The sequence below is a fragment of the Anguilla rostrata genome, chromosome 15 (assembly GCF_018555375.3).
Source record: "Anguilla rostrata isolate EN2019 chromosome 15, ASM1855537v3, whole genome shotgun sequence".
Taxonomy (NCBI): domain Eukaryota; kingdom Metazoa; phylum Chordata; class Actinopteri; order Anguilliformes; family Anguillidae; genus Anguilla; species Anguilla rostrata.
In genome coordinates this window covers 12,204,434-12,214,363 of record NC_057947.1, presented here as the reverse complement: position 1 = coordinate 12,214,363, position 9,930 = coordinate 12,204,434, and the positions used below count along the sequence as shown (strand labels likewise).

The following is a 9,930-nucleotide window of genomic DNA, read 5'->3' as shown; positions in this document are numbered from 1 at the left end:
TCAACCTGGAGCTTTATTCAAATGGAAAGCAGTTACACTCACCTCACCTCCTCTCTCCTCTCAACTGGGGAAATATTGTTGGCTTTGTTTTTAGATTTTTAAATTTATAATATCTGACATTTTGATGTAAATGGGTTTCAGAAGAATAGTGTTATATCATCTTATTTAAATAACAGTTCCCATAAGATATAGATTCCACAGATATTCTGGCAGTTTTCCTTTTTCCACAGGTTGATTACAGCATAAGGCAGTCCTTATATTAAAGAACAGGACCTCCAAATTATCCAGTGTTACAACAATTCACTTTTCAAATGGTTTTTTGGTATTTTTGTGAACATGGATCCAAATGGTCCCAGTTAGCAGGGAGTTAATGAAAGTCAAATAACAGTAAAATAACACATTAATGAGGATTGAATTCCAGTAAAGGAGCACATAATTAGGAGGACTAAAACAGGAGGAAAGGGATTTATTAATGAGAGCTGAGTTAGAAAAGGCATTATGGTCTGAAGGGGCAGCTTGGCAGTGCGTTCATTCAGGACCCTGCTGGCACTGACAGTAAAGACCACCAGACCAGCTCAGTGTGTACATCATCAAATTCATGAGCTGGAAGTCTCTCATTTAAGAGCAGTGAGATACCTCTCGGTTGTACTATCAACTCTTGAAGTAATTCAGAGCTTTAAATGTCCATTTATGTTATTTTGTCATTTGGAAAAAATTGAAGTTGCAGACGATATATTTACGTACAAAATGTACAAAACTCTATAAAAGCATTCAGGATAGCTTTCTCCTCTGGGTTTGCCTTGCTTCTTCCCTGAACAGAATCCAGCTTGAGGTACTCTGGTGAGGTCATTAAGATTGCCTCCCAGAATTCATAGTTCATAAATTAATCATCGTCGTCGTCGTCATCATCGTCATCATCATCGTCATCATCATCATCGTCATCGTCATCGTCATCATCATCATCGTCATCGTCATCGTCGTCATCATCATCATCATCGTCATCATCATCGTCATCATCGTCATCATCATCGTCGTCATCATCATCATCATCATCTTCAGTGTTGACCTTCCCAGACAACACATCCTCAATCCAGTCCTCCAGCTCTTCTGCAGAGGGCAGGTCTTCATCGTCTGCCATATCCAACCAGATGCTGTCCGCCTATCAAAGAAGAATTGCAGTGGGGTCAAGGGTCACAGTCACTTCCTGGTGACATCACTTAATTTATAATAATCCCACAGCCTTATTAATTAATATCCAGTAAGGGTCAGATCTCAGCCATTTACTAAAGTATCGTCTGATGCTGAAGAATAAATCAGTTCTTTGCAGAATCTTGAGTGTTTTTGACTTACATCGGTCACATTCACCACACCGATTTGAGGCTTGAACAGGTCCACCTTGAAGGTCTTCTCCCAGTACGTGATCAGCTGAACAGCAGAGACAAACAGACAAAACTTTCAATAACACAGAAGTGCAGAACAGATGACTCTAAACATGATAAATATTGGTGTGTGTTTATAGCACATGCCGGTGTGTTTTAGCATGTTTTAGCTCTCTATGTGTCCTTCACCAGGGGAAAGTCATCCGGGTCGATCCACACGATGCTCAACTCCGTGTTGTGGGTGTTGTCTCGAGCCACTTCTTTCAGGATCTCCAGGAACTCAAAACCATCTGGAAACAAAATGAATGATTTTTTTAGATATTAGACAGTCTCCGCATAAACGTGCCATTTTGACAAGGAAAAGATACAGTATGAAGAATAAGAGAGTGTGTGAATGTCTCACCAGGATCTTCTTCCTCAGCAAAAGCAACAATGTGGATTCCGTCCATGTCATCTTCCTGAAAATGGATGTTGAGGGAAATTTAATGCATGTGCCAGCTGGAGCAGAACATGTGAATCTCCTTACCACTTCTACTGACATTTCTACAGATTTCAATCCATCAAAGTATCTATTGCTCTTAACGAAACACACATAATAACCCTCTGTATCCTTTACAGAAGGACAGGGTCTGAAGAAAAAATATGAATGCAATAGTTATTAAAAAAACATATGAATTACTCTAGGTAAAATACAATCATCAGGCACAAACACACACATACACTGAAAAGAATCTCCCAGGAAGAGGCTGCTCACCCAGGTCTCAAACATGTCTTCAGCACGCAGCTTTCTTAGTGTTGGCCTGTAAAAAAACAACACAACTTCACTGATAATATAGTCAGATTTGTGGTAAGAAAACTTTCAGAGCAGGAAAGAAATGTTTCTGTTTGTGATAAAAAGATTATTTAGATATCCAGTTGCTACCCGTAATGGAAGAAAGGTGTTCTGTCTTTGGGTCTTTGGGCCATTATGAGTGTATCAGGTATGCCACTGAGACAGAAAGCAGGGACTAGGTGCATCTTTGGTACTATGGCCAGGTGTCTGGGCTCAAGTACTTCAGAGCACAATATTATTATATAAGTTAAACATACACAGCATACATTTTTTGTGTACAATTTATTTATACAGCTAGATTTTTCACTGAAACAGTTTAAGTACATTCTACAGGGGAATCTTAGTGCCAACCTGGGATTTGGACCAGAACGCTGATTTGCAAGGAAAGGTTCTTCACCACAGAGCCACGTTATTTGATTTGTACAGATTCAAGGTGTCTGAACTCTACCGTTTGTGCTTGTTAACAAAGTCGACGATCTCCTTCTCAGAGTGGGGCTTGCCAGGAAGAGTCACGGGCTCATCCATGAAGGGCTCGTAGAAGTCGACCTCGTTCATCTTCAGCGTCAGCTGCTTGGCCACCTGCAGCAGTTAACACAGCCTCATCTCTGTGACCAGAGGCCAGGACTTGGGGGAAGGCACTCGTGAATCACTAACTCAGCAGGGGATCCCCCCGATGTGTGGCTGGGGGCATGACAAGGGATCTTTCATTGGGAAATGAAGCTGTATGCTTCATAGAGAAGACCACTTCACATTGGCATTCACATCTGTCAAATAAACTACAGCGTTAGTCACATGTTCAACACATGTCTGCCTGCTTTTTTATGATGCAGGCTAATGTGAGTCGCAATAAATTCAGTCGCACAATAAATGGGTTGTGGACTCAGAACTCTGGGAATTCCGCTCTAGGAAAGGCCATCTGTCATTTGGATAAAATTAGGTGAATTATTTATACAACCTTGTCGAGGAAAAGACGCAGAAAACTCAAACTCAACATATGTCCTTAGGTTTGACTAACAAACAATTATAGTGTCATATTTCTCACAAATTCCATTTGGCTAGTTCATTTTGGTGATCGTTGGACTCCACATTCTGTGTTTGTGAAGAAAAAAGAGAACAATAGTATTTGTGAGAAAGACAATTGTTGAATCCAGTTTATTGTGCCATGAATAATCATTTTTGTTTTGTATCAGTGGATATTTTTATTTGTGTTATGAAGACAGTTGTGTTGCTTAGAGAGTTGTGTAGATAGGAGGGCCAGCGTGTCTGCAGTTTTTTGTGTTTCAGCAGCAGTAATTAATTTAAGAATCCACACACCTGGTGCTCACGGCCTTAGTTGGCAGTTGATTTGTGTCAATGATAATCACTGATAGTTTAGTTGTGTATGTGATAATCACTGATAGTTTAGTTGTGTATGTGATAATCACTGATAGTTTAGTTGTGTATGTGATAATCACTGATAGTTTAGTTGTGTATGTGATAATCACTGATAGTTTAGTTGTGTATGTGATAATCACTGATAATTTAGTTGTGTAGATGGTTATCTTGGTACTCACTGTTTTATCAAAGGTGGCAAAAAACTTGATGAAAGGCTGGAAGTGTTCAGAAGCTTCCTGAAAGGCACTGAAGTCTGAGAGAGAAGAACAAGGATGATGAGAGGAGAGAGAGTGAGGGAAAGAAAAGAGAGAGAGAAAAGTGGGAATGAAGGGTGAAGAAGAGAAAAGATGAGGAGAAAAGAGTATACACAAGGAAAAAGAGAAATTGGTGAAAGAAAAGAGGAGCAAGATGGTATGGAGATAAAAACAAGGGGATTTGGGAGGAAAGAAAAGAGAAAGGGGTTTTGTTTTTATTTATTTTTCACAGCTATCCTGCCAAACTGTCTGAGTAAGAGTCTGGACACAATGCAAACCAATCAAATTTTGTGTTAAGGATAATGATCCCACTGGCACCCACTGCAAAACCCAGCTCCACTCCTGTGTATCTACATGCTCATATGGCCTTTGGGTGTTCAGCATGGGCTGTAAGGAAAGCAGGAGGTGTGGTGGGTCTAAGAGAAGATACACCTCCCTTATGTATCTCTCTTTTATGAAGAGCACAGCAATTGCTCTTGTATACCTGGCTGCAGAAGAAAGCTATTTTAGGGGTGAATAGTTAAAGGGCCTCTTGCCTTGGCAGGTCTATTAACCCTCTGTGTTTTCACTGCTTGCTGCCGTTAGCTTATGTGCAGTCACTGCTGTGATAAGTGATGTCATTCTTTTAGGGGGAGGTCATTATAGGATGGTCGCATTACATGCAGCCGGTTGCTCACGCTCTGAGTCCTCGTTTTTAAAGTATCCAATGAGCCTGATGTCCTCGTCCATGCGATCAAACGCGCGCAGCTCCAGGGCATTACTGATGAGCTCCACGGGGTCATCCAGCAGCTAGGGGGCAGCACAGCACTGTTACTCTCACGTGTAAAATACTACGGATGACACACTCTGCAGTGCATGCTTAAACTGTGTCTAAAATGTGAAGCTGAGGGCTTGTTTATTTAAATCAGTCATTAATACTGTACTGTACCTGCACCTAAAAGGTTAACTGGGGAAACATTAGCTGGGCTGTCAGGAAAATAGAGAGATGGACGGCAATTTCGTGAACCCTGTCCAATACTCACATCCAAGAGGAACTCCACAAGGGTGTCTGCAGAGAGCTGTCCATCGAACTCAATCACCCGGTCATTTTTAAAGACGTACACACTGCCTTCCTCATTCAAACCTGAGAACTCAAGTAGACTCATTTCAGCATTAAAAATCTACACTTGATTAATTTAAGCCAGAAGTACTGTAGAGCATAAGACCTAACTGCTTTAAAATTACGTTGAGTCAATAAGAATGTGGAAATACATATATTCTATATGAAAAATATGAGTGATTGGTATTTATTGGTGATTCTGTTTATAAACAATATTGCATATATTTTTTGGCATATATTTGGGTTGCATTTACTGTACATATAAGAAAATGTGGTGGTCTCTACAACTTTACTTCCTGTGCTCACCCAATTTCTTAGCGACTTTGGAGTCTTTGTGTGAGTCGACCATCCCAAACCCAATGTCCTTATCCTCCAGCACTTGGGCAGCCAGCTGAGGATAAAAAACCACAACAACAGCATTGAGTTTCAATCTAACATGTTACAAAGCAAAACAAGTTTTCATCAAGTTCTAGTTTTTAGAAGCCCCAAGAAGAAAATCCATACAACTGTTCAGGATTAATCAACTAGTATAAAGGCACTGTGAATTATAGCCATTGAATTGACTGAGAGTACAATTATGTGAAGGCAGTTGTTTAATTGTTTTAGTGTCTCTGTCTCTTTAAATAGACCCATGAGGCATTTCCCACAGTGATATCAATAAAGGCAACAGCCTGTCTCTCAGGCACTGACAAACAATGTGTAACACAAGCCCTAGGACTAAGAATAAAGGGGGCACCACCCACATGGCAGACAAAAAAAATTAAGGAGCTAATTTTTCAACCTGGGTGTGTCCCTTTTTCAATTAAACTGCATAATAATTTGTTATTAATGAGTGCTGGGGTGGGAGAGAATTTGTGCGTGCAGTACTGAATAAATACTTTTGCTGTTTTGCCTGCTTAGTAATGCTGCGGATGTCTCTTGCCCTGGCAGGAACTAATGGCTACCAGGCCTGAGTGAACTGCAGTGCATGTGGTCTGGTGTGGCAAAGCTGCTGTAAGTTGATAGGGTCGAGGAATTACAGCAGCTGAACACTTCAATAAATAGCCAAGGAAAAGTCCAATTGTTCTCAGTAGCTACTATTAACATTTCAAATATAAAGAGATGGTTGAAGTTCATTCCTTCCAACTGCCTGTCAGTATGGCAAGATTTATGCACATTTTCAATTTTTGTGGGTATTTCACAGTCCCTAAACTTAAAAAAACGTAATAGTGGTCATAACAAGAAACTTCATTAATAACAGTGCCATTCACTTAAAAATAATCAAAATGCCAACTTAGAGAGGGGTCAAGAGTAGGCCTAGAGCTGTGCGGAACACCTTTAAAATGGGACAGGGTCACATTTCCAACTGTTTTCCTGTGTCTGTGCTGGACTATATTTGTTAATGCCTCTCCCTTTGGGATGCAGTAAGTATCTGACTTAATCCATCACTGGCCCTCAACAAAATTAAGGGTTCTTAATGTCAGTTCAACACCAAGGCTATTTAGAGTGGTCAGAATGAGATGAATGGCCAAAACAACAATCATTCATATACATAAAAATCTATTAAACCACCTTTATTTTCCTTACAGAAAAGGAATTTTAACTGTTCAGAAAATGTTTATGAATGTCCACTTAGCTAGATGAAGCAACTTGTCACATGGAAATGGTTCTTGATATAGCCCATTCCAAAGAATGTCACCAGTCTGCAAATCTGTGTAGGATTATCATATTAATTTAGTGAATTAACTGAAAAATTGCAGTAACTATATTTGATTGCAGGTAAATTAGATGTGGGTGCAATAGACTTTAACAAGGATTTATCTGTGGTAGAGTTAACCATAAATCGACAAGTGGTCATTCAAACATGAACCTCAGCGCTGAGGAAATGCAGATAGAGTTGCCAGTTGCAGTGAAAATATTTTTTTAATTGTTTCATATATCAAAATACAGCAGTAGCTAACTTTCACGACTTGCTTTTATTATTCTGATATGCCATGACCATTTGTGTATCTTGGCTAATCAAAGGACACAAATACCATAGACATGTCATACTGCAATGTTAGAGCAGAAGTTCCCTAAAATAACTGCATATTTTTCAGATTCTCAAGCCGGTAGATTGTTAGACATCTTGTTATATAAATTCAATACATTTCTCGATGAGCTCAGCTGTAAGACATCTATATCAAAGACACAGAGCTTTGGTTGAACGACCTCGATCTGGTTGTAAGCTCAGTGTTTCTGTGTGTTGAACATTGTTTTGCTGTTTCGGATTTCAGGAGTTTCTACCAACGTGCACTTTCATTTCATATCAAAAAGAAAAGAAAAAAACCTAGAATCTATGACGTGTCTTGCACAGTGAAATTTCCTCTGAGCTCAAAAGACTAATAATTGATAATGGATTCATTATTCTGAGCAATTGTACAAAATTAGGGTTCCTCTTTATCTGCCTGTCTGAAATTTGACTATATTGGCACTTGGGTTAGATGATGAAGCTCATTACAGATAGTGGGAATAACAGAACAGGAAACCCAATAAATCTACCTGAACTTCCTCCTCCCAGGAGCTGTCTGAGCACAGTCTGCTCCTAATGAAGGCCTGTATCCAAGGGGATAACCTGCCTACGCTATTCACCAATAAGTGAAAGCAATAATGCATTCAGATCTATTCCTCAATAACCCAGATGTGCTGCCCATATTTATGACTCCAAGCGCAGTTGGCATGACTGAACACATGAATGTATGAATATAAATAACCTGAGCCAGAGTCCAGCAGAAAAAGCAGCTAAACTCAGAGTCTGACCTTGGGAGCTACCAGTTCTGTTAGTCATGGTTGAAAGTCATAGATATATTTATGCTCAGGGGAAGATGGTTATCTTGAAACCCAGTAACATGTAGAAGCAGAGAGCAGACTGAACATGTTTTGTTTTGGTAAATTTTGCTATTATCACTGTGCATTAAACAACATGACATTCAGGTGTAAGGTTACAGGTCTACTGCTGTGTGGCCGCGCTGTCTTTGATGGATAAATGTTACATTGCAGTAATTTTGTGAGGTTTCTGTCTGTAGGCTTCTCCAACCTCTCCAAACAATGCCAACCAATGCACCTATATCCACATACATCCTTCATCTACCTCCACTAATGAACCGCCTGGTCTACTGACCCCTTCATCCTGCAGCTATACCTACCCAAACCCACCCATCCTCCACCCTTACCTCCAGCACCAGCTCAATCATCTGGTACTGCTTCTGCAGCTCCTTGCTGTTGCCCAGGGGCTCGTGGTAAAGCAGACAGAGCATGTCATACTTCTTCAGGGCTTTCCTGTAGTTCTTGTCATTGATATCGATGACCCGGTCCTTCCCATCAAAGGTGGGGAACTGCAGGCCCTCCTCGGCCACACAGAGGGAGGCCAGATACAGGCAGAGCAGGGCAGACAGCCACAGGGCCTTCATGTTCTCCTTCAGAACCAGCGGCCTGGGAAGAGAGAGGGAGATGCCAGGGGCTGGAGAGGTAACGCTGGACTGGGCCTTTGAGGACAGGGAGCCTGCAGGAGGGGTGCTGATGACCTGTCAGCAGGAAAATGGACACCGAGGGGTGGAAAAAAGGGTTTAAAAATAAACAGCAGCACCTTCAACCATGAATGATTCTTCCCAGCCTTTTCCTCTCCGGTATTTTCCAGTTATCCTGTCTCCTGCAGAAAAGCAAAGCAGTCTGTTTTCTGCCTATCTGTCCCTCTCTTCTCTCTCTCCTTCCGTCCCTCTCTCCCCGAGACAAAGAGGAGACAAAGGGGTGGACTGGGATCGGGATGTGGGAGCTATGGTGGGATACCTTACATAGTGCTGCCCCCCTCCCCTGCCATTTCACAACCATTTTTAGGAAGCCAGTTGTTTCTGAGCTAAAAATAACCCCCTGAACTAGAGAAGAAGAGGACAGATAGGAGCGCCATTGGGGGTCTTGCTCTGAACCAAAAATGAGGATCGTTCTCTGAGGGAGTTTTCACAGGACTGTCACAGGTCTCAGGACAAAAGTCAAATTGGGGCCTTGATTTGTCCGCTATCCTTGCAGGTGCTTCTGACTTTGGGTTTTGTGAACTGGTCTATGGTCCCAACCTTTATGGAAGTTTAAAGACCAGTGGGGGAACTTAACGGACACTTTACACGTTAGGCTACTATTATTGCACATTACTGTCAATGTTATTCCATAAGGCCAGGTTTGGTGTGTACTGTACAAAAGACTGCACTGCCAGCGAGCGCTAAAGTGTTGCAGAACACATTGTACATGACTCCACTGTGTAACCAGAGCTGCAGGAGAAATAGACAGTTAAGTACTGTCCACAGAAATGTCAGCTTGGACAGAGAGCTCTGTGGGGTGGCCACGCCCACACTCACTGCTAATGGCTAACATTTGTACAACCACACACTGCTAACAACTAACAGTTCAACACCCACACTCTCAGCTTACGTTCTACACATATGCTCTCTGCTAGCTGACAGTTGACATTAACATTTAACAGTTTTACACATTATTTCACTGGTGCTAGGTTTATGAACAAAATTACAGCTCTCAGATCAGAGCATGAAACTCACTTCGGGTGTACTCTACACCAGCTGATCTGTGTCCCAAAATGTGAACAGTAGGAATAGACTGTGGGCCGATATGGCATAGGACACTTTGTATCACCCGTCTCTCCCTCTCTCTCTCTCTCTCTCTCTCACAGTTAATCAGCAAAAATGCTCTATCATTTGATAGAACATTCCAGTACTCAAGGCTTGCAGCACAAATATTTATGATGTTATTTTGTGGAGCAAAGAGCCCAGGGCTCAGTGTGTAACTCTGAGAGAATGCTCATTCAGAAGGGCAGAGCCTGGAAATAGACATCCCATCAGAAGATGGGCTGGTAATTAGGGCTTTAATTAGCATGTGAAAGTAAAGCAGCAGCAGAACCTGTGACACCCCATATGGGATGACCCTGAAACCCCTGTCCATGACCTTTGCCCCTCGAGGTTTCTCACAGAG

At 41.5% G+C, this 9,930-nt stretch overlaps 1 protein-coding gene across 1 annotated transcript; it reads right to left on the bottom strand.

The window, feature by feature from the left end:
- LOC135240972 (calsequestrin-2-like) lies at nucleotides 1-8,724 on the bottom strand. The gene is made up of 12 exons (XM_064311056.1): nucleotides 8,543-8,724; nucleotides 8,130-8,388; nucleotides 5,245-5,329; nucleotides 4,862-4,962; nucleotides 4,517-4,628; nucleotides 3,765-3,838; nucleotides 2,660-2,790; nucleotides 2,134-2,179; nucleotides 1,783-1,837; nucleotides 1,569-1,669; nucleotides 1,351-1,425; nucleotides 1-1,159 (listed from the first exon to the last, which is right to left on the bottom strand). Exons 2-12 carry the CDS (start codon nucleotides 8,364-8,366, stop codon nucleotides 884-886), a joined length of 1,293 nt encoding a protein of 430 aa, XP_064167126.1. The 5' UTR covers nucleotides 8,367-8,388; nucleotides 8,543-8,724; the 3' UTR covers nucleotides 1-883.
- Between the last annotated feature and the right edge of the window lie 1,206 nt (nucleotides 8,725-9,930).

What these genes read in the sequence shown, in the direction of transcription:
- LOC135240972 (XM_064311056.1), bottom strand. Translation starts at nt 8,366, where the DNA reads ATGAAGGCCCTGTGGCTGTCTGCCCTGCTCTGCCTGTATCTGGCCTCC. An exon ending in TAAAAACGAGGACTCAGAGC is followed by an intron (nt 3,839 to 4,516) that starts GTGAGCAACCGG and finishes CTTCTCTCTCAG; the next exon opens with ACTTCAGTGCCTTTCAGGAA. An exon ending in ACCCGGATGACTTTCCCCTG is followed by an intron (nt 1,426 to 1,568) that starts GTGAAGGACACA and finishes TCTGCTGTTCAG; the next exon opens with CTGATCACGTACTGGGAGAA.